General features: G+C 41.7%; 1 protein-coding gene across 10 annotated transcripts in view; it reads left to right on the forward strand.

Moving 5' to 3' along the window:
• The window catches only part of myo18ab (myosin XVIIIA b), a 108,548-nt gene that overhangs the window by 47,883 nt on the left and 36,280 nt on the right, over window positions 1–24,385 (forward strand). For all 10 annotated transcript variants that reach the window (XM_062561307.1, XM_062561308.1, XM_062561311.1 and 7 more), the window contains 12 exons: window positions 730–922; window positions 1,704–1,790; window positions 5,245–5,386; window positions 5,475–5,634; window positions 6,713–6,899; window positions 10,866–11,073; window positions 12,440–12,549; window positions 14,435–14,500; window positions 18,938–19,066; window positions 21,513–21,656; window positions 23,134–23,223; window positions 23,580–23,699. In XM_062561307.1, the coding sequence (XP_062417291.1) occupies window positions 730–922; window positions 1,704–1,790; window positions 5,245–5,386; window positions 5,475–5,634; window positions 6,713–6,899; window positions 10,866–11,073; window positions 12,440–12,549; window positions 14,435–14,500; window positions 18,938–19,066; window positions 21,513–21,656; window positions 23,134–23,223; window positions 23,580–23,699 (1,636 nt within the window). The remainder of the gene's footprint in view (window positions 1–729; window positions 923–1,703; window positions 1,791–5,244; window positions 5,387–5,474; window positions 5,635–6,712; window positions 6,900–10,865; window positions 11,074–12,439; window positions 12,550–14,434; window positions 14,501–18,937; window positions 19,067–21,512; window positions 21,657–23,133; window positions 23,224–23,579; window positions 23,700–24,385) is intronic.

Here is a 24,385-nt window from a genome sequence, read left to right on the forward strand (position 1 = left end):
TTACTCATAGACATCAGCTCTTACTGTGGGCTTTTGATGCGATGGATATAATGTGCAACATTCCCTTCTTCAAAAGAGCCCGGACTTGAACCAACAAGTCTCTGTAACAATGTACACGTGGCCCAAAGAGTCAGAGCGCAACATTTTACCGTATACTTGTTATACGATGAGAAATGTACTAGCAGGTTAAGTATAACTAACTATTCATATTAATCTTTACAGTTCATATGCAATACGTGAATATAGCAGAGATCCTGGTTCATTGATACTGTCACAACATTCAGTACCAGACCACAAGTAGACCACTCCCTAATGATGAAACCACCCAACACAAAATACATGGATTGTGTTTTTATGCAGGAATCTTCATCAAACTTGTTACATAAATATATAAATAATCAATAACTCTTGATGCTAGGGCTATGTATTTAGAGGCCAGTCAAATCACAAGCCAGTACTATTTAAACAAACCTTCCAGATTTCTTTCATCATGTATATGAAAATAATTAGCCGGGCAGAAACCTCAGTGTCGTAAAGCTGCACTCTCTCTACAACCACAACGGGGTGACTCCTTTGCTAAAGGCATTAAAGTGGTTAGTCAATCGATGAGTGACGTCTTGAAGACTCCACCCACTCAGACACAGCCTTTGGCTAAAGCCAAAGTGTTTTATCTCCATAATAAATCATACTGAATTGATCAAAGCTTCATGATGTATGTGTGTCCCTCAGAGCTCTGAAGTCCAGTCAACACTCCCTGTGCTCACTGCTGATTGTGGACACTCCGGGTTTCCAGAACCCTCGGCTGGTCCAGCAGCAGAGGGGAGCCACGTTCGAGGAGCTCTGCCACAACTACACCCAGGAGAGGCTGCAGACCCTGTTCCATGAACGCACCTTCGTCCAGGAGCTGGACAGATACAAGGAGGTGCTCCTCTGCCGCCAGTTAACAGAATATACACATATTAGCGCATTAGCTCTTTTCTATCTGATGTAAAAATATTAGATGATACTTTGAGTAAATTTATTGAGAATACATTTGTTCAAAATTAAAAAAAACGATATATGTTATTTTTATTTACCCTCTAGTGGCATCTACCCATGCAGATAGTGCCCATTTTTGCGGCGCTAATAGACACGATACAGTGAAGGCCAATGGAAATGTATTGGTGTATGTTTAAAATGAGTTTCAGTAGCTGTGGATAATCCACCAAACAGCCAATTAGTCTAACTGCTAAGGAAGGTTCCATAATGGAATGAAACGATTTCAGAGGGATTAAGTGGTAATCTTGCTCACAGCTAGTCCTATCCTCTCTTCAATACTTCCTTTCTTATCTCCTTTAGCATAGTGAACCGTGGACCCCCTTTACCAAAGGAAAGTAGGTAATACCTTCCCACATTGCGCACCATTAGGCTATCCTATTTAATGGAGCAATATGGATATTTATTCTATTTTTTTAGTTTCTTTTCTGTCCTCGATGTCCGGATGGAAGGCGATACCTCGGAAACAGATATCATAAAACTGTCTGCATGGATAGATAAGAACGCATTCATAGACACATTTGCGTTCTTATATCGTTGCTCAAAATCCAATAAGGAATATTTTCCAAAAAATGTACAATCACCCAATTTCATAATTCAGCTTGATTTATTGATGATCTCCTCTCTTGTAGCTTACTAACCTAATCCTTTATCCCTCCTGCCTTTAGGAAAACATAGAGCTTGCTTTAGATGACATAGAGTCCAGTACCTCTCTGTCTGTAGCAGCTATTGACCAAGCCTCCACCCAAGCTCTGGTAAGTCCATCTCCGCACTGTTCAAATGAAATGCTCGCCCTTGGATTGTGAAAAAAACGTCTGTGATCATTTGTATGCTTTACCAAGACTGTCGGCTACCAGCAAAACCCTGTATCTGTCAGAGGCATTTCACATTGCACTTGAATAAAGTGCAGCAACTATTCTTTGATTCTGAAATGCTGTGACAGTCAGTTAACATCTATATTCACTGTTTCTTATTTAAGAGGCTGATCGCTGCCAAGCTCGCAAATGTAATAAACCCGTTACCAGAATGTAAGCCAGCTGCTCTTCAAATAGAGTAATACCAGCCGAGAGTCAGGAAGGGCGGTACAAACTGTCAGCCTGACAACTAAAACACTTCTCATCGCATTAATCAGCTGCAACATAATGGAAAACTGAAGGCCTGCCTCCAAAGTCAAATTATGATGATACAATTCAAAACAGCTGTAAGAAAAATGTCTTATCTTATTAAAGGTACAAGGAACTAATCATTTCACATACAACATTACAGTTAAATGCTTAGTTAGTTAGTTGTGAATTAAGGGGCTTTATTAGGGTCCTCGCTACGACTAGTCGTAAAGGCAGTGTTGTGCCTGAACGTGTTCATTGAACGTTCATATTGTGGGCGAACATGAACTGAACGTACTGTATTAATGCCCGATGAACATTACTGTGAACTCGTTCATTCTGGTGTCTATGAACGGCGTGTTCTTTCAGGTTAACATCGTTCAATGGGGTGCCAGATTTCTATAGAAAAACACCCGATCTGGCAACACCAGCCTCCAGTGTCGCACCGCGCTTGCGTCATCAAAAAAAAAAGAAATGCATAGAGGCGACAGCAGCGTGTAGCAAAGAGACGGCGTATAATAATTTAAATGAGTTTTATGAAGTTACTGACAAGGTCGGTAAGGATGGGAGGAATCTGACCTTTCTTTGCAAACATTTGCACCTTAATGATAACTGTCGTGTTTCTATTCCTTATTTAAAAAAGACCGTTCAAGCAGCCTGTGTTTGAGAATGTACTGTAGGGGTGAACGCTGCAGCTGCTGCTAGTGTGGAGTGAATGGACAGCAACATTAATGCAAGCTTTTATCCAAAGCGACTTACAATAAGTGCATTCAACCGTAGAGATACAAACTCAGTAGAACAATCAAATAAGCAGTATTAAAACATGTTAAAGATAAGTGCCATTATAAGTACAATTTAAGTGCTATGATTTGTTAGTGCTACGGTTTGTTAGTGTTTTAGTCTTGGTATAGTCTAAAGAGGTGTGTCTTGAGTTTTCGGTGGAAGGGTGTGAGAGAGGCGGCTCTAGCAGCATGGAGTTGCTCTGAGACAGCAAGGAGAGCGGTCTCTGTGGAATGGTCCACCTTGAGGTTGTTAGAGTGGAGATAGGAGGAGAGTTAGTTAAGTTAAGATTGCACGTTCAATAGTTTTGGACAGAAAGGGAAGAAGAGATACCGGTCTGTAGTTGTTTTCTTCAGAAGGGTCGAGGGTGGGTTTCTTCAGGAGTGTGTTAACTCTTTCCTCTTTCAGAGAGTTTGGAAAACAGCCAGATAACAGAGCATTGTTATTGAGACAGGTGAGGAAAGGACAAAGGTCAGGAGCGATAGACTGTAGAATGTGGGATGGAATGGGGTCGAGAAGCCAGGAGGTGGGACGGGCAGAGGTTACTAAGGTAAGAACTTGGTTAGGAGACAGGGGTGTGAAAGAGGAAAGCAAGGGCGATAGATGTGAAGTCGGTGGGATACAGGTGGAAGGAGGTGGGTTAGAGAAAGAGGAGCGTATGTCAGCTATTTTTTTGGTAAAGTAGCTGACAAAGTATCCCGGAAGAAGGGTGGAAAAGGACTGGGGGGTTCAAGGAGGTTTTTGGGGTTAGAAAATGAGGACTCAATTCTGGATTGGTAGAAAGAGCTTTTGCAGGAGAGATAGAGGAAGAAAAAGAGGAGAGAAGAGACTGAAACGCATGCAGGTCGTCAGGTTGTTTGTTTTCACGCCATTTCCTTTCCGAGGCTTGCAGAGTGGCTCTCACGGCACGCACCGGTTCAGAGAAGAGAAGCAAAAGAGATTGATGATTTCAGGAATCAGGAATCAGGAAACGCTCTGTTGATGAGCCCGACTGCCGAACTGAAGAAACTGTTAGTGTGGCGGGAGGTCTTAGTCCTGATGGACCTCAGCCTCCTGCCGGATGGAAGAGGCACAACAGTTCATCTCCGGGGTGAGAGGGGTCGGCTACAATCTTTCTGGCCCGCTTAAAGTCCTGGAAGCGAACAAGTCCTGGAGAGAGGGCAGATTGCAGCCAATTACCTTCTCTGCAGAGCGGATGACACGCTGCAGCCTGCCCTTGTCCTTGGCTGTGGCTGCAGCGTACCACACGGTGATGGAGGAACATAGGATGGACTCGATGATGGCCGTGTAGAAGTGCACCATCATCGTCTTTGTTCTCTAATATAAAGGTGCTTGCTAACTAAATGTCCTCTCCACAACACGAGTCCTCCTTTAGGGAAGTCATAGCCACTGCTCTTCTCTCTCTACACCAACGACCGCGCATCAGGGGACCTCTCTGTTAAACTCCTGAAGTTCGCAGACGACACAACAATCATCGGCCTCATCAGGGACGGTGATGAGTCTGCGTACAGACGGGAGGTTGAACAGCTAGTCCTCTGGTGTGGTCAGAACAACCTGGAGCTGGACAACCTCAAAACTGTGGAGATGACAGTGGACTTTAGGAGGAGCCCCCCACCACTTCCCCCCCCCTCATCATACTCAACAATACTGTGTCTGCTGTCGAGACCTTCAAGTTTCTGGGATCCACAATCTCACAGGACCTGAAGTGGGGCTCCAACGTCGACTCCAATCGGAAAAAGGCCCAGCAGAGGTTGTACTGCCTGCGCCAGCTCAGAACGTACAACCTGCCTCAGGAGCTGCTGAAACTGTTCTACTCCGCCATCATCCAGTCTGTTCTCTGTTCTTCCATCACTGTGTGGTTTGGATTGGCCACCAAACAAGACAGAACCATACTACAACGTATTGTCTAGTCTGCAGAGAGAACTATTGGTTCCAGCCTGCCCTCCATCCTGGACTTGTACACCTCCAGAGTAAAGAATCGGGCTGGCAAGATCACTGCAATCCCTTCACACCTTGGACACAAGCTGTTCCAACTCCTCCCCTCTGGTAGGCGCTACAGAGCACTGTACGCCAAAACCACCAGACACCGGAACAGCTTCTTTCCACAGGCAACATTTGTTAATAGCATGAATATTTGTGCTACTTACATAGACTATTAGATTCTTCTATTTTATTCCAGATATGTACCTATATGCAAAATAAATGTAAGAGTATTTGTGAACACATCTGGCCTTGATCTCGGCTTGTCTTACACCTAGGCCAGAGAAAAGGGGGTTTTGTGAGGAAGAGAGTGGGCCACATCTCTGAGTGTCAGTCTCCATTACAGGTTCGGACTCTGGCCAGGACGGAGGAGGCTCGAGGCCTCCTGTGGCTGATGGAGGAAGAGGCTGTGCAGCCCGGAGGATCAGAGGAAACCATGCTGGATAGACTCTTCAGCTACTACGGTTCTGCACAGGGAGAAACCAAAGGTGAGCCCTCGCGATGGGGTCCCATAGGAACCGACCTGCCCGTCCCACTGCTCACATGCTGGGGGGGAATATGTCCTGTGTGTTGCAGGAGCCGGTCTGCTCCTGCGAGGAGAGAAGCCCCACCTCTTCCTGCTGGGCCACAGCCATGGGACGGACTGGGTGGAGTACAACGCTCAAGGCTGGCTGACCCACGCCAAGCACAACCCCACCGCCCAGAACGCTGCCACTCTGCTGCAGGACTCCCAGAAGTAGGATCACATGCAGTGCCCCCTTTTTCAGTGTGGGGAGTGGTGATCTGTGACGCCACCGTCGTAGTTATCTTTCTTTGACAAATTGCTTATTTTAAAGTAATCATTAATCATCATTAAAAGATTAGTTCACCCTCATCAGAAAAGGAACCATTATTTTGGGGGTTTTAGTTCACATGCACTAACTTGGTCTAAAAAGAACGTTCACGTGCACTAATGCGGTCTAAAAGGAACGTTCATGTGCACTAACATGGATTAACATGAACAAGGATCCTTCACGCGCACTGACATGGATTTAAAAAGAACGCTCACATGCAGTAACATGGTCTCAAAGAAACGGTCTCCCAGTGTGGTCTCCCAGAAACGTTCATGACCACTAATATGGTCTAAAAGGAATGTTCATGTGCACCAATATATATTAAAAGGAAGCTTTGCCTGCACTAACATGGTCTACAAGGAACATTCACGTTCACTAATAAGGTCTAAAAGGAACCTTCATGCGCATGGATTAAAAGGAACCTTCACGTGTATTATAAACCATATTACTGAGTTTGTATCCTTATGGTTGAAATGCACTTATTGTAAGTTGCTTTGGATAAAAGCCTAAGCTAAATGACATGTAATATTAAGATTAGAAGGAACGTTCACGTTCACTGACATGGACGACCAGGTGTGACTTTGCTATATTTAAATTGATCAAATATGTTTTTTGCTACTTCAAGCCTCTAAAACCTCTATGTAGAACTCACCAATACAATAACAAACTTTATACCCTCTCCAAATTTGACTAAAAATACGATGGAGATTTATCATTATCAGTTTCACACATCTTTATTAAAAGTGATAATGCTAAACTGTAAATATCCATGTCCTCGTAGAACTGATTCACCAACTCAGCATCTGTCATTTTGAGGTTACTTATCCCTTAATGTTCTAACCCTAACCCTTTTCATTGTTTGTTTTCATCCATTTGCCACTGAGGCAGTGGCATTAGTTCTCTGTATATTATACAACCTTATATCATATATGATTTTTTTGTAGTAAGGAATAAAACCTTACAGATGCTCTTCATCAACAGGAAGAACATCAGCGGACTGTTCATGGGCCGGTCCAGTGGGGCCACGGTGCTGTCGGGCTCCATCGCTGGTCTGGAGGGCAGCTCCCAGCTTGCCTTGCGGCGAGCCACCAGTATGAGGAAGACCTTCACCACGGGTGTGGCTGCCGTCAAGAAGAAGAGCCTGTGTATCCAGGTCAAACTCCAAGTGGTAAGTGGAGCAGGCGGTTATCGAAATGTATACCTCATGCATGAAAAAAGCCCTGGTAATCAACAGTAAACTTGAAATGAAACACAGCTCTGTAATGTGATTGTTTCTAATTACATGACATTACATTACATGTTATTTAGCTGACGCTTTTATCCAAAGCGACTTACATTGCATTATAACCCATGCATTACATTTTTGCGTGGGGAGCAATTAGGGGTTAGGTGTCTTGCTCAGGGACACTTCGACATGGCCTCACATGGAGCAGCTGGGATTCGAACCACTAACCTTGCAGCCCCCAGCGCACTGCACTACACCGTGCGCCACCATCGCACACTAATGTTAATGTTAACACTAAGAGGTTTTAGGCACAGCACCTTTCCTCTAAATCACTTGACTTTTTTAATGATGAATAATTGGTGAAGGTAATTCAGCACCACAAGCAGCACTGAAGCAGGTTTCCTCAAAAAGCCTGTGAAGTAAGCTAGGTTCTTCCATCCACCCGTCCTTCGATCGATTTAAACTAGAGGCTCCTATTGTAATAAATCATCCAGCTCCACCTGTCTTCACATTGGTTAGCTGACTGTTGATGTCGAAAATCAACCCTGTGCACACTTTTGTTGAAATACCTGAGGTGTTTGCCGCTGGAAGCGGCTCATCAAATGTTAACTGGTGGTTCCTAGCCTCTGATTTAGGAATTATATTCTACTGCGGCATCCCTTACTTTTATCAGGAGGATTTTTCTCTCTCTTTCTCCCCCCCATCCCATTCCAAAGTAAAACCCCCATAGAGGAAATTCTTACTGTAATGTTTCAGACGAGGCCTATCAATTAAAAACATCTGAGTTTGAAGGACACTATTTCTACTTACTACTATAAAAAGTACTACTAGTATTTATTTACTAGTACTGCTATTACAGTTTTTCTCCATTGGTTTGGCTCATTTTTTGAAACAGAAATGACATTCTCAAAACAACATGGACAAACCTCCAAACAACTTAGCAATTTCTCAATACAGAATTGAATTTCTCATTCATTTGGTTAAATTGCAAATGTCTAAGTACATATCTCAATGTCTCAGTACATCTTTGCAAATGATTAAGTAGATGTAGCCTACATTTAGCACAATTTCCAAGTGAATAGATCTTGTTGATCTAAACTGATTGTTGATTCTCAGTCTAATTGTTTTTCGCTCCAAAACGTCTCAGCGTATTTTCATTGTATAAGTCATCACATGCACAATAGTCTGTTCAATTGTCAAAATTACTCAAGAACATAATACCATGAATACCATATATGAATCCCTTGGAACATTTGATAAATTCACAGTATTACAACAATTGACAGTCAGGTGAAACTAGAACTTTATTTTATTTATTCTTCAACCAGCTTTATTTACAGCACTGTAGGCTGCATATCATTTTCATTGTTTTTTGTTTCTGTGTTTACAGTATTTTACAGTATATTATGCTGTATACATTTTCTTTTTACTCTGATGTATGGAAGTTATTTTATGTTTGTGAATGATAATTGCAATTACAATACAGTAAATTACAATTTCCGGTAGTATGAGTGCAATGTGTGATGTCAAACCTTGGAGGCCACTCTTACCCTAAAATCCTATATCATTTATTGTATTTTTTTATACACAATTGAATTCTGTTAGCTAGACAAACAAAACAGTACAGTAACCATTGTCAATGAAGAACTGGGCTAAGACTGGTGGACATGAGGGATTTCAATGGTCCTCTGCCATAGTGACAAAACATCTAAACATTTTGATCTGTAGTGTTTAAACAATGACAAAAGGACTTTTCATTTTGGGGGCACTGACTATTTGTATGAGAAAAGGAATTTTTTTTGACTGATGAGTTGTCTGTTTTGGGAGAAATATGACCTTTTGCAGGTGTGCCACAGTGTTTTGCTAAACCATCTAGGTTAATTTGGCAAATGTATTTAAAGCTTTGAGAATGTCATTTTTTTCGAGAGATAGATGAGCCACAGCAATGGAGAAGGAAGTTTTCATTTTGGGGGCACTGACTATTTTTATGAGAAAATGATTTGGTTTTGAAGGGTGAGATATGACCTTTTGAAGGTGATCTACATATGTAGTTGTACTCAAACATATAGGCTATTTTACCAAATGCATTAAGAGCTTTGAGAATGTAATTTCTGTTTCAAGAATTGAGCCAAAGCAATGGAGAAAAACTGTAATAATTCAACTACTACTAATATTACTACTACAAATGATAATACTATTTCTATCACTACTACTAATATTTCAACTGCTACGCCACGGCGGTTCTGGTTTCACCGGACTGTCAATTGTTGTAATACTGTGAATTTATAAAATGTTCAAAGGGATTCATATATGGTATTCATGGTATTATGTTCTTGGGTAATTTTGACAATTGAACAGTCTACTGTGCATGTGATGACTTATACAATGAAATTACGCTGACACGTTTTGGAGCGAAAAACAATTGAGACTGAGAATCAACAATCAGTTTAGATCAACAAGATCTATTTACTTGGAAATTGTGCTAAACGTAGGCTACATGTACTTCATTTGCAAAGATGTACTGAGACATTTGCAATTTAATCAAATGAATGAGAAATTCAATTCTGTATTGAGAAATTGCCAATTGGTTTGGAGGTTTGTCCATGTTGTTTTGAGAATGTAATTTCTGTTTCAAAAAATGTGTAATAAAAGTAGTAATTAATAGCTGATTAGTGGAGTCACATGACACAGCTATTCTTTCTGTCAACAGACCAACATCATGAAACCCCGCGCTAGGGCCCCCTTACTGCTCCCTTCCTCACGTCCCTCCCTTCCTCACCCTCTCTCCATTCCTTTCTCCCTCTCTCTTCTTTCCTCCCTTTCTCTCTTCCTCCCTCCCTCTTTCTAGTTTTCTCTTTCTCACCCCAATCCCATAGTTTCAAAATAAATCCCCCGTAGAAGGAATTCTTAATGTAATGTTTGTTGAGGCCTATCAATTAATAACTTCTTATTTCGAATAACATATATGCTATCTCCCAAACCCCCTTACCCAATTCCATCCTTTCAAAATAAAAGCCTCAATGATTATCTGTTCCTTAACCATGAAACAGAATGAAGCTGTTTTGTTGAAATACTTTGCTCTTTCAAATACTAGTACTAATGGTACTAGTACTACTACTTTTACTTCTACAACTGCTACTGCTACTACCATTGGTAATACTAAAATACTTGTATTACTATAAAGAGTACTATTAGTTTTTATACTGCTTAATACTTCAACTACTACTAATATTATTAGTACTGGTAGTACTACTACTAAACTACTATTACTATCAATACTAGTATTTCTACTACTATCAATACTACAACTACTACTATGACTAATAGTACTAGTACAGCTGAAAATACTAGTACTACTACTAGCACTTCTACTTCTAGTTTTTCTACTGCTATTGATATTAAAACTACTATTACTGCTTCTACTACTTGTACAACTAGTACCACAATTACAACTATAGCTAATACTACTACTAATATTACTACATAGAATACATTTTTTTATTCTTCTCAGCTTTGTTCAGCTATCAGTTTCTGCCATTTCTGTATTTTCAGCAGTTTTTTTATTCCTTTTAAGCTTTTCTCATCCATGTATTTTCAGAAAATCTATTCATTTCAGCATCTCCCATTTTTTTTTCAGCAAGTCTTTTAAATTCATTTCAGCTTTTTGATGTCTGTAATTTCAGCCATCCTTTCAAATTAATTTCAGCTTTTCCTTTTTCTGTATTTTGAGCAATTTTCTGAAATTCATTTCAGCTTTTAGCATTCCAACACATTTTCAGCAGGAAATGCATGTTCTAGTTGCATACACTCTTTTCCCAAGCTGTCACAGAACAAAGAGAATGCTGTGAAACGGGAAACATGAAGATGTTAAATTATCTAATATCTGAGTGACCTGCCTTCTGTCTCCAGGATGCTCTGATTGATATGGTGCGCCGTTCCAGGGTTCACTTCATCCACTGCCTGCTGCCCAAAGCAGAGGCAGTGGGTGGTGGAGGTGAGCCCCGCGTGACGCATGGAGAGAGCCCGGATTCCGGCCTCATGACTTTGGACGTGAGCCTCCTGAGGGCTCAGCTCCGAGGATCCAAGCTGTTGGACGCACTGCGCATCTACAGGCAAGGTAAGACAGGACTTGTGAAAACCTTACCTATTAAACATGATCATTGTGAGCAACTGAAAATAAATTATCCTATCCCATGCTACATGTAAAATGTAGGATCTGATGACTCATGTAGCATATCCAATGCTAAGGGTGTGTGCTGGCTGAAATGGGTGTGTGCTACTTTATTTATCCCGGACTCTTATTATGAATCATGGGGCAAAGCAAGGCTCCATATTTGGCCTGGCTTCGTTCAGTTTGTTATTGGCTACCCTTTAGGTGAAATAAAGCTGTGAGACTGTGATAAAAGTCTGACTATTACTAACTGTGCTTATTTGGATTTCACTCCCGTGTCTTATGAATCTCCCACAATTATAGAAGTATAAGGCTAGACCACTGGGGTGAACATCACAGGATTAGTGATGTGACATAAGCATGTGCCGCATTCTCTCAGAGATCATTCAACTTTGCTTCCAGTTCTACCGTCTAAAGCGGATGTTCTGGGAATTTAATTACCGTATTTTCGCAACTATAAGCCGCACTGCATTATAAGACGCACCTTCAATGAATCGCCGATTTTAGAACTATTTTCCTATATAGGGCGCACCGGATTATAAGGCGCATAGAATAGAAGATACTGCAGTAAAACGTGTGACTGGGGTTGCGTTATGCATCCACTAGATCGGGCTGTGCTAAATCAAACGTTATTAAGCGTTCACTCCCATGGTAACGTTGTTCAAACGTTAATGTGGATATTAACAATATCTCTGAACTTCCAACTTTCGTTCTTGATTAATGAAAACATTCTTGGCAAATGCTTTCGTGCATCTTGCACCGATAGGCAGCGCTGGAACAGACGGTGGCGCCTCGCGGCGGACCGTCAGCTCGATCTCGACATCCAACTACGAGCTTTAATATACGCTGTTGGAGCTGGAATTACCGCGGCTGCTGGCACCAGACTTTACCTCCAATGGATCCTCGTTAACCAGTATGGATCAACCAATTCATCCATATATATGGCGCTCCGGATTATAAGGCGCACTGTCGTTTTATGAGAAAAAAAAGGATTTTAAGTGCGCCTTATAGTCGCGAAAATACGGTATTTGAATCCAATGAAGAATCCAACTTCTGAAAAGTGTATGAAAGGGTTTTGATAACTCGACCTATTGCTGCTACTGTCGAGAGACCAATTAGTTACTCTTCTCTAAAAGCTTGAGTTCGTTTCGTTACTCCACCACGTGTTTCTTTTGCTATCAAGTCCTTTGAAGGATATGTTGTTTTTGTTTTGTGTTTCCCTGAAAATCAAAGTTCTCCATTGACATATTGTTGGGTCTCCACTTGCTGCAGACGCTCCTCTGACTTTGGTGTGATGTTTGTGTGCCTCCAGGATACCCAGACCACATGGTGTTTTCTGAGTTCCGCAGGCGCTTTGATGTCCTGGCACCACATCTGACCAAAAAGCATGGCCGCCACTACATTGTCAAAGATGAGAGGAGGGTGAGTTTGGCTGTATAGGGACTTTGATTTGTTTGATGGAAAATAAGATGTTTAATGGTGTTCCACTAAGGTATGATTTGTATCAATGTTGTCTTCGTGGATACTAAAAGAGAACATTTTCCTATGCATTATTTTTAAATGATAGTTTAGTCAATCAGCCGATGAAAACAAAATAAAACCAACATGTGCTGGTCAATCCCTTTACCTGGTCAGTGACTCTGAGCCCGACATTTAGGGAGCAAATAATTTCCTAAAAGCTGGTCACTAGTTTATATCACAGTTATCCAAACAGAAGGCAATTGTGTATTTATTTAGGACTATTTAGAGCAACAGATATATCGGTATTTGGTGTTCAGGTAAGTATGTGGGAAGGGGATGTATATCTTTTTACAGTGTATGTTAACACCTCACATTCTGTTTTCACAGGAACACCGTTAGGTTGCTTTAATGGTTATTTAAATATGTATCAGACACCGTACCTAATACTTATCGGTTACTTTTTTAAATCCATCTGAATCCAATCCAGTCCGCACTATTCCAAGAGAAAAAGAAAATCAGTTTTCTTTAAAACAAGTTTTGTTGAATGCATGGCAACAGTCTGATTCAAAGAGCTCACTAGTCATGTCAGATGTGGCTGTGCTCTACAATAAATAACATAACCCTCTTGTGTCAGATTGTTATTGTGAACAGACTCCCTTTATTCCTCCACTCCTCTTTGCGCTGTCCTCTTCCTGCTCCAGGAGCGCTCTTGTGTGTAATTAATTATGATTGCACAGGCTGGCAGCATACGGCTACTGTACTGATTAAATACCGGCAGTCGAGGAGCTATCTCTCTTTCCATTCCCTCGTCTCTTTCCAAATTGTTTTCTTGTCTCATTATCTTTCCATTCCTTTGTATAGGAGGCAGAACAATTTAGGAACATCCCTGCGTCCGTGAATAATCCCTTCTCTGGATTCTGCTCAGGCAGTGTATAGTGGCTCTGCACAAAGGTGCGATTAGTCTATTAGTAGTTAGGAGGGAAAACCTCCTTCTGCACCTCTTTTACAAAAGCAAGAATATTGCAGTAGCTCTAAACACCTGATTGGTTAAATGTCTGCCTGCTTGTGTGTGTGTGCCAGTTCAACGTGAAGTAAACAAAGTACATTGAAATTAATTGCAGAGAACAGAGATGATGTTAACTGGATTTATTAAGCAAATTAATTTGGAGGAATAATACGAACAAATGGGGCTTTCATAGAAAAATACTTTGTGAGCTGAGCCCGTCTGAGAACGACCCAGTTCTGTCAGTTCTCCTTAGTAGAGCATGATGCCATGATGTTCGTCGCCAGATGGTGTACCAGCCAAGCGTTTTTCAGACCAAACAGGCACACAGCAGAGAGAAGACGAGCACATTCCTGTCAAGCTCAAACCTCTGGGGAATGTAAAAACCTTGAACACAGTGGGATACGTAAACTAGGGACTCACAGGAGATGGTACAATATACTGGACCAAAAACCCAGAGCAGCAGAGGGGATATGTCCCATTTTGATCGGTTTTATGGTATGTGGTATGATAATGCTACCTCAAAATGGCCAACTTTGAGAATGGAGGAATTGATTTGCCACCTAATTGGGTCAAGATCAACATAGCAATCACGGTACACAAGCCCCTTGGAAATTCCTTTCAGACATGATTATCGGCCTACAAGTCTACATCCTTTAAGACTGAACGTGACAAACTGGCACATCCTTGGTGGCTCACCAAATGAGCTTCTGGGTCTGTTAAGAACACAGTGGGATGGATCTCCTTCCACACACAGCAGCATTTTGAAGTCGCTGGCTCAGAGCTGAGGCCTGGACAGAAGGGACCGATTTAGCTGCTCACTACTTGTTCTGCTGTTTGTAGGCAGTGGAGGAGCTGCTGGAGTCCATGGAGCTGGAGAAGAGCAGCTACCAGATGGGGCTGAGCAGGGTAAGTGGCGTCCCAAAACATGCACACTTCTCATCTCCCTCTTCATGCAAGGCTGCTCCCATGATGCTGTCACATCTCTAATCAGGGCCAAGCTTTTATTCACTGCAGAGAGCGGCCTTTACCCAATACATAGAAAGCACTGTTACATAATGTATAGAAGACATCTCACTATTTCGGTTTTGTATTGTATCTAGTGTTTGATACGTCTATAAATCAATACCTTTCATAGAACATGAAGACGTCAGATCACTCCACTGGTATTAGCTGCTGACTTGTACAGTCTGTCACGTTTCTATTTTGTTTTGTCTGCAGAAGCCCTGATAGTTGAGCGTTGACTGAACACAAAGTCAGACGTATGCCAGCGCTGTTACTTTTTAGAGACACTCTGAAATAGGTGTTGCATATTTGAATATTGTTCTTTTATTATGGACTGATGATGAGCATTACCATGGCCAACCAGTGTTTAACTGTAGTATGCGCATAGTCCAAGACAAGCAGAAAGTGTTGTTTCATTGAGCTTGACAAGTTCTTTTGAACTAATCAAAAGAACAGAAACCGAGCAATTCAGCAAATGACCCAGGAATTATAACAGGAGATATCAGATTGACGTCTTGACGCCACTCAAAGGACACAATACCTGACCTTAATGCTCTGCTTTCAATATGTGAGGGAAGTGTTGAGTGTAAACAGAAATGAAGTAGTCAGTGAAAACTTTCTAGAATAACAATACATTTTTTTGTAGTATTTCTGTTTAACAAAAGAGTAGTGAGTACGACGCTCTTTATTACGAAGCAGCCCATTTTGTCTATGCTGAACGTTGCGTTTTTTATGGAGCATTTTGACATTTACCTTGAACTCGAGTCTTTTCACTTGCCTGACTTCAACTTTTACCTTAACATTTAACCGAATAATGTTGTAACCCCACCTCCAACCTTAGAAAGTCTAAAAGATCTGTGATGGTCCTGGCTTTCTGTATTCATGAAACTTACCAAGCAGCAGACTCCAGCTCTTTGAGATAAAGAAGCTAATCACAAGGAAAAAGACAGGTTGATGGCTATGTGAATGTCTTTGGAATAAAGAAGAGTGAGCGCCTTGAGCTCTAAATTAGAGAGGTTTCTTGGCAGATACTGCCGAGTTTAACTTTGCCTTAGTGTTGGTGTGTGTACTTTTTCCAAGTTCAGAAAAGGGTTTTTCTTCCATCCTGTGTGTTATATTACTGTTATTATGTTGTTTAACTGGAAAACGAAATACACACAGGTCCAACTGTCCCACACACTGGGTCACTCAACATCCTATTATACTGTGGAATTATTCTGACTAATGAATAGATGTGCTGCATCGTAATGGCGAATACCATATGAGTAATACAGCAGTATTACATTATTGGCGGCTCATATTGTCCTACGATAGATGCCTGGGTTAAGGTTACATGTTCTGTCACACTTCGGCCCATCCTCAGAGAATTCCCTCCTCTATTCCCCTCTATGTCAGGGTCCTGGGACAGACAATGTCGCATGTGCACACATTATAGCCATTGTAGCCAGGGTTCGAAATGACTTAGGACTCTTGGGGGGTCCCCTAAAATGTAACTACAAAAAGTAATTAACTTTACTATGAATTTCTAAAAGGCGGTTTTCAACTACAATATAAATATCAAACTATGAACTTGAATATTGTATAAACATTATAAATTATGAATATATTTTAACAGGGGTACTTTCCTCAAGAGAGCTTTATTTTTGAAACACATTTACACATGAGTGTATGATACTGCAGGTACTTAAACGTTACCTTGCTCCCACTGATGGGCTACGCTTGGAGCCAGAGGAAGAGGCAGCGGAGGACGGTCGGCGCAGCGCGTCAAACACGGGGCACACATAGGGGGTTGCAACTCTCCCAACCTCAAATCGGGGACACTTTCGCTGACGGGTGGGGGGGTGCTAGCGGTCGACGCGGGGATTGCTAGCACAATCTTTTTTTTCTTTGCAGCGCCAGCCTCACTGCTCATTTTAACAGATAGGACAGCTCCGCTCTGGCCACCTGGCACCCGCGCGCACATTGGTCTGATGCGTCACAAATTCCTAACAACCGGGAGTTTTTTGCCGAGTTTTCGGTTTGTTTCGAAAAGTGTAACCACACGTTGGACCGCCGTCGCACGCTATCCATGTTCGATCGGGCTGTTACCCCAACACTTTCGGTGGACGCTTCTTCGTTGGTGTTCAGCGGTTTCTATTTCCGGTCGGCGCCGGCCGACTGAGAATCAAAACTAGGAATCGAATTTTAAACTTTTGAACGATACCGGGTAAATCGCAAAGCTAGTCCCGATTCAAATCGATTCTTGATACCTAACCCTATCCGGGACCCCCCCAGACCCCCCTCATTTCGAACACTGATTTTAGCCAATGAAGTCCCTCAGAGGCATATTTGTGATTTTGGACTACGCTGAATTGACTTTTCAAGTAAGAATTCCATAAGACTATCCATAAGAGGAGAGAGACAGATTAGATTTAACACAAATTTATTAAAATAAATGTTTGTATCCAATCAACTTATATGTTGGTATTTAGTCTCCAACTTTGCCCTCTCCCACAAGTATCTTTTTATTCAGCCAGAAAAAATAGCACACATTGAAACAGTTTAGCTTTGTTTTGGGACTGATTATTGCCCGAAAGGAAAGTGTCACCCATGATGACACATGAAGTGTGGCCTTGCAAGTGGCTGTGTCTCCCCCCGTGGCTGCTACCCACCTCTCAGTGCCAACGAGTCTGTGGATCTGTGCCTGATATCAGACAAACAGCTCTCTGAGGGGCACAGCATGTCACCCAGATGTGTTACCTCCTCCCCAACTCACCTAAATACAGTGCATTTCAAAGGCTGCTGCAGGGCGGGCCTGCAGTGCCATAACAGCTCCCCAAACCTGGACCCAAAACATCTGGATCGCTTCCTTGAGGCAGTTTGGCAGTGGGAAAACATTAACATTACAGTTAATCAAGTTCATTACAATGTGATTAATAATAATTTCCGGGATTATTATTCTTTTCTTTCCACTACGAGGGGAAATCCTTTATTGTGGATGGCAGTGCAAAATATATGATTTTTCTAGAAATATGCCAAAATGTACACATGGAACTGCATATCTACTCCTGTCTCCTACTACTAGAGTCACTTCACCTCTCTAGATCGCTTAAGAAGGGGCGGTGCTCTTCCTGCACAGCGCAATCAGCTCTCTCAGAAATATGGCACCTGGCAGGCACGTGCACAGGTAGACTCCAAGTGGTGCTCAAGCACCTGCCCTTTTTCCCAGGAAAAGTGCCCCTTCTGCTGGAGCACAATTTTTTCTTCCCCACAATTGTAGTTTAATATCTGATGGGGCATTTATTTGAGTTCTTGTGAAAATTTTGCCTAAACATGCTCACAAGCCCCGCCCCTCCCTGCTCCTCCGCTTGGTGCTCGAGCAGTGCTGAGGGCCAAACGGCTGCGGCATTGGTCAAACAGGTAATGACGGTGTTTGTGCAAAGCCTCAACGTTGTTTGGTGATAAATTAACCACATTAGCGCCACTGAAAACATTACGTCACAACTGGTCTGACGTTATACAAAAAAAACGAAAATCCGGCAGGCAGACACAGATTGACAGACAGAAATGGAATTTTTCATTCATTAGTTCACTAGTTTTGTTTAATTAAATTAAATTATTGAAATGAAAGTTAAGCTACACGTCTGGTGAGGTATATTGTGGTATATTATTAGTGTAATGCTGCTTATGCTTCAACTATATCAGAAACAGTAAACAACAATAAAGTACTGCCTCACCTCCAGTACCTACCTCCAGACTTTGATGTTTTTGAAGACAGAACTATGTGCTGCTTTTCCTTTTTCAAATGTTTAAGACCAAATCAAGTTAAATTTTATAATTAAAAATGATCAAAACGTTACCAGTCAGTATCTTTGTTTATGCTTGCCCTTATAAATACATATTCTATGAGCTTTCTCCGTGTCAGAGCAAAAGTCCAAATGCTTCGACCACTCATGATGCACAGGACATGAGCCTTTTTTCTTCTTGGTCTCCTTTCGATACACAACGGGGGCAAAATACTTTGCCTTGAAGAGTCAAAATTATTTCACGGTACAGTAGAGAGTATTTTCACTCTATTTTCACTTTTTCCTTCCAACTGAAGCCAGACGTATCTACGCTCTTTCAACGTTATCAGATTCCCTTATCTACAACAATATAGTTTCAGTGTAGTTCACTGTTGGAAACTGTTCTATAAATAGTCTACTTAAACTGACATAGACATTTTTTAAGAGACCAAAACACTTTTTGCTGCTTGCTTTTGTCTTTCTAATTTTATATTTAGTGTTGTGGCCTAATAAAGAAAACTACAAGAAAACGCCAAACTTGTCAAGTGTGCTCACTTTGCCTGAACTATTCCTGCAGGTGTTCTTCAGAGCGGGTACTCTGTCACGCCTGGAGGAGCAACGAGACGTTCAGACCAGGAGGAACATCTCTCTGTTCCAGGCTGCCTGCCGGGGATACCTGTCCAGACTGGCCTTCAAGAAGAGAAAGGTAGAGCCTCCATCACAGAACATCAGTGGCCTCAAAGGGCTTCCTCTTGTCTCACGGTCACACTTGTCACATCAGGGACACTCATTGTAAAGGGGGACGGACACACTTGTCCTCATGTGCTCTCATTCGACTGATGCTCCATCACACAATTCTACTACAGTCCTTGAGGCTCCTCCAACCACTTCAGCTCTGATGGCTGGTGTGGAAGGTCATCTTCTTCTGTCAAGTGACAGAGTGTTGTTTGTATTTTACATGTGATTGGTCCTCTTATACTTCCTGCTGTATTGGCACAGCTTTATTCAGATACAGTGTTGCTAATGTGTTATATGAACACTGACATTCATTAACAGTACAATCTTCTGCCTGCTGCTGTCAGATTTAACCAATCACACCTGATGTGGAAGTGTTCACAGACTGGATGATGGCGACAAGTGTTTATGCTGTGTTCATGTGGTCTCTGTCGGCACCTTGGCATTTCAGCTTCTTCAGACATTTTTCAGTGACTTGAAACGTGTTACAACCCAAAGATGGACATTTAATATGCAGCAAAAATGTGTGTGTGCGTTGTTCAACAACAGTGAGGCTGATGAGTTGAAAACATTGATGACTCTTGAAGATTCTAGTGGGAATCTGTTCACTTTGTGTATTTTGATGTTATTGTTGTAAGTTTTGTCATTCAAACACACAATTAACTTGGCGCACGGTTTATACCATATGAATATATATCATACATATGTATTTAAAATATACAGTATGTATACACAATGTATATTTTAAATACTGTATATTTTCTGTATGCACATACTGTGTGTGTGTGTGTGTGTGTGTGTGTGTGTGTGTGTGTGTGTGTGTGTGTGTGTGTGTGTGTGTGTGTGTGTGTGTGTGTGTGTGTGTGTGTGTGTGTGTGTGTGTGTGAGAAAGAAACCTCTTTTAATGTGAGGCAGCAGCGTACAAATAGCAGTTTGGTCTCAAAGACAAGTTGAAGTCTACATTAAATGACTGCTAATCTGTATCAATGCAAATTATTAACTGTTAGTCCTCATTAATAAGGAACTCTTCCCAGATAGTTGTGGCAGATATTAAACCCACTGAGTACCAAATCAGTGGTATCTCCCCACTCCCATTCTGTCCCGTTCAATCTCTGCTTTGGGTTAAAGTTTTCTTTTTTTTTTTGTCCTCACTCAAACGTCCATATACTCAGTAAGGGAGATTTAAATGAGCTCTTACTCTTCATACTGCCACAACCCAAAAGCAACTAGTGTGTTCCTCCATCTAGTTCCTATTATTCCTGCCGTTTCCTTCCAACGGCAACGTTTAAAGTACTCCGGGATATACAGCAGGTGAAATAAGTATTGAACACGTCACCATTTTTCTCAGTAAATATATTTCCTTAGGAGCTATTGACATGACATTTCCACCAGATGTTGGTAACAACTCAAGTAATACATACATACATAGAAACCATAACAAAGAAGTTCAATTAAAATGTCATGTCAATAGCTCCTTTGGAAATATATATTATATATAATATACAGTAGGTTTCACTTAAATATAATTGTTTTTGGCAGCAAAAGAAAACATCAATGTTTTGCTGTTTTCACATTTTTAACATTGATGTTTTGATCAATACATACATACATACATACATACATACATACATACATACATACATACATACATACATACATACATACATACATACATACATACCACTTTTACTTTTCCACTATTACATTTTGTAAACATATTAGTAAAGTAAATTTACCTCAAATATTTAAATGAAAGTTAGGAACGGTGCACAAAGTTTTTTACTGGTGATGAAGCCACCAAAAATCAAGTTACCTACCACAATCCTAACATCATAACATGCCAGTTAACATCTATAAACGTGTAGTATTGCATCGTTATTTAATCAGGGATCAGCATAAACTTTTTTAACATTCTATTTATGAATCAATAATCAATGCAGCTATCAATAATTTATGTTAAGTACCAAGTGTTCTTGTCAGAGTGAAGTGGTCCAGCACTAAGTACACAGCTCGGATTAAGTGACTTTTTAGTCCATGTTTGTTCTGGATTTACCCCAGTCAACCCCCCACCTCCCACCTTTCTCCTCCCCCTCCAACCTTTCCTCCCCAAAGAAAACACTTTCACTAATGCAGGTATTAAAAACTTTAGTTCATCAACTAGCCTTTTGGAAGAGATTTAATATCGTAGTATAGACGCCCCTCCCAAGACAACACAGATCAACACCACCCCCCGATTGCTTGTCTGTAGCTGCTTTTCCTTCCTTTCTTCGTGTGAGTTATTCCCATTTCCTAATCTGAAATTGGAAACAGAATTCTCCAGTTCTATGAACATTTCTCAAATAAATCTCAGGGTTGTGCAGACTAACTACAGACTCTACAGTTCTGATTAGTCCTTGTTTTGTGGCATGTGTTGACAGATCCAGGATCTGGCCATCCGCTGCATCCAGAAGAACATAAAGAAGAATCGGGGCGTCAAAGGGTGGCCATGGTGGAAGCTCTTCACTAATGTCAGACCTCTGATAGAGGTGCAGCTCACTGAGGAACAGATACGAGGCAAAGACGTAAGTGCACACACACACACGGAAGAGCGTCTAGCATAAAGGATGTGTGAACGAGAATTCTTTCCCATACTACAATTCAGTTTAATTTCATTTTAGTCTGTACAGTCTGTACACATGCGACATCCTCTGTCCCAAAACCCTCACATCGACAAAGGAAAAACTCCCAAAAATGAAAACCCTTCGATGGGTGAAAAAAGGCAAGAAACTTTAGGGAAAACGTCGGAGGAGGGATCCCGAAAATGACAGACATCGTCTGCCATAGTTTGAAGCCTAGTTCACTGACCAGGCGCTGCTATTTCATGAGTTATGGGTGAGAATGTGTTGAACCGGCAACATACTCGTGCTTAAGAGGGACTATTTTGCATTGTACATATCAACATCAACACTTAGAGAAATATAGAATCACTAATTTTATTGCAATATTTACAATTAATGTGGTTTGATAATAACCATATCCATCAGATATACAGTCGTGGTCAAAGGTTTTTATACACTTGTAAAGAACATAATGTCATGGCTCTCTTTCCCGTCATTTCTACAAGTCAGATTTTGGAACAGATCCTTCTTTGTCACATAAAACATTCATGAAGTTTGGTTCTTTAATGACTTTATTATGGGTTAACGGAGAAAGTGATCAAATCTGCTGGGTCAAAAATATACATACAGCAACATGAATTAGCAATTTTGGTGACTTAGAAAGTTGTGTCAATGCAATGAGTTTCATAGCATGGCCTCTTAAATTCTTGTGAGTGATTATGAGTGACTATGTCTGGTGACTTCTCTGAGGCCATTCAAATAGGACTCATTGGATACAAACGCTACAATGGGAAAGTCAAAGTAGCTCAGCATGGGTCTGAAAAGCGAATCATTGACTTGAAGTCAGGAAAGTCACTTGGCCCATTTCAAGGCAGCTGCAGGTCCCAAGAGCAACAGTGCAAACAATTGTAAGTATAAAGTGCATGGCACTGTTTAGTCACTGCCACAATCAGGAAGAAAACGCAAGCTATCGCCTGCTGCTGAGAGAAAATTGGTCAGGAGGGTACAGAGTCAACCGAGAACCACCAAAAAGCAGATCTGCCAAGAATTAGAAGCTGCTGGACACAGGTGTCAGTGTCCGCAGTCAAGCGCGTTTTGCATCTCTATGGACTGAGAGGCTGCCGTGCAAAAAAGGAAGCCCTTTCTCCAAAAGCGGCATCTTAAGGCTCGCCAAACTTCATGAATGTTTTTTGTGACAAAGAAGTATCTGTTCCAATCACTGTATCAGAGGAAAATCAGACTTGTAGAAATAACGGGAAACTCAAGAGAGCCATGATATTATGTTCTGTGTATGTAAATTTTTGACCACAACTGTAGTCAGAGAATGTGCACAAGGAAAAAAGGCTAAAATGAGAACGCTGATGAGTATAATTAATTTATGTGTTGATTAATTCACTCCATTTGCTGTATCCTTACAAACATGTCTGTCATTAACTTTCAGGAAGAGATCCAGCTGCTGAAGCAGAAACTGGAGAAGGTGGAGAAAGAGAGGAACGAGATTAGACTCAACAGTGACCGCCTTGAGAGCCGGGTAAACGCACAGTAACAGATGGACACATGAACTGAGCAGGGTTTGGGTTCGCAGGCCACTGACGATCGGTACGGCTGACGGGGTGGTGCTGCCGATCCGCAGCACCACCCCGTCAGCCATTCGCCGGTCGGACCGTCAGCGCGCACACCCACCCCACCCCGTCAGCAGTATGGCCGACGGTTCGCTGCGGCGGGCCGCACTGGACGCCCCGGCGGGCCGTATGTGGCCCGCGGGCCGCGAATTTGACATATGTGTTCTAGATAATATAGCTTTAAGCTATACATCCATATGTAACATATAGCATAAAGGTGGCTGATACATGCTCTGTGTGTGTTTGTGTTGATGCGCTATATCAGATCTCAGAGCTTTCATCAGAGCTGGCTGATGAGCGCAACACCGGGGAGTCAGCCTCCCAGCTGCTAGAGACGGAAACTTCAGAGAGACTCCGCCTGGAGAAGGACATGAAGGACCTGCAGGTAAACACACACACACACACAAAGAAGACAGCAGCTTGTGAAGTCACACGCTCATGTGACTAGAATAAATGTCGGGTTTGGTTCATATGCTGCACCGTTAAACTGTTAAGTTTAGCATGGATTAAATCTGTCACACGCCATGGGAGTAATGCCTCACTGTGTCCATTAACGATCTAACATAGCCCTTTACTGGATGCTTTATTCCAAGCACAGGTCCGTTAAGGCAAATGAAAATGGAACTGCCTTATTGTGATGGCAAATAGAGATGGATAACACTTTATAGCCCAATTAGCCTTTAGCAGTAAGCTAAAAGCGTTTTCTACAACAAACACATTCTCCAACTTCATGCAGACGTTGACTTTTGATGCGCATTGGAAATGTAGTTTAAATGTCTGCTAATGTATTAAACCTCAGCACATCAGCTTGAATTATTCAATTAGCCAGCCCTGCTTTTGTTTTGAGAGAATATATTGTTTGAGTATTAACATCTGAAGATTTCTTTTAAAACCTGTAACACACCAAGACGACGGTCGGCCGTCGGGCAGTTTTTGTGCGTAGGCAGACTAAATCTCCTCGAAGTTGGTCCTCGTTGGCTTTGTAACGGCCGATTTCGACATGTTGAATCGGCGTCGGGGCTTGTTGGTCAGTCGGGCCTTCTGATCATTCTGATTGGCTGCTCAGCCAGC

This window comes from Pungitius pungitius, chromosome 3, assembly GCF_949316345.1.
Source record: "Pungitius pungitius chromosome 3, fPunPun2.1, whole genome shotgun sequence".
Classification (NCBI taxonomy): Eukaryota; Metazoa; Chordata; class Actinopteri; order Perciformes; family Gasterosteidae; genus Pungitius; species Pungitius pungitius.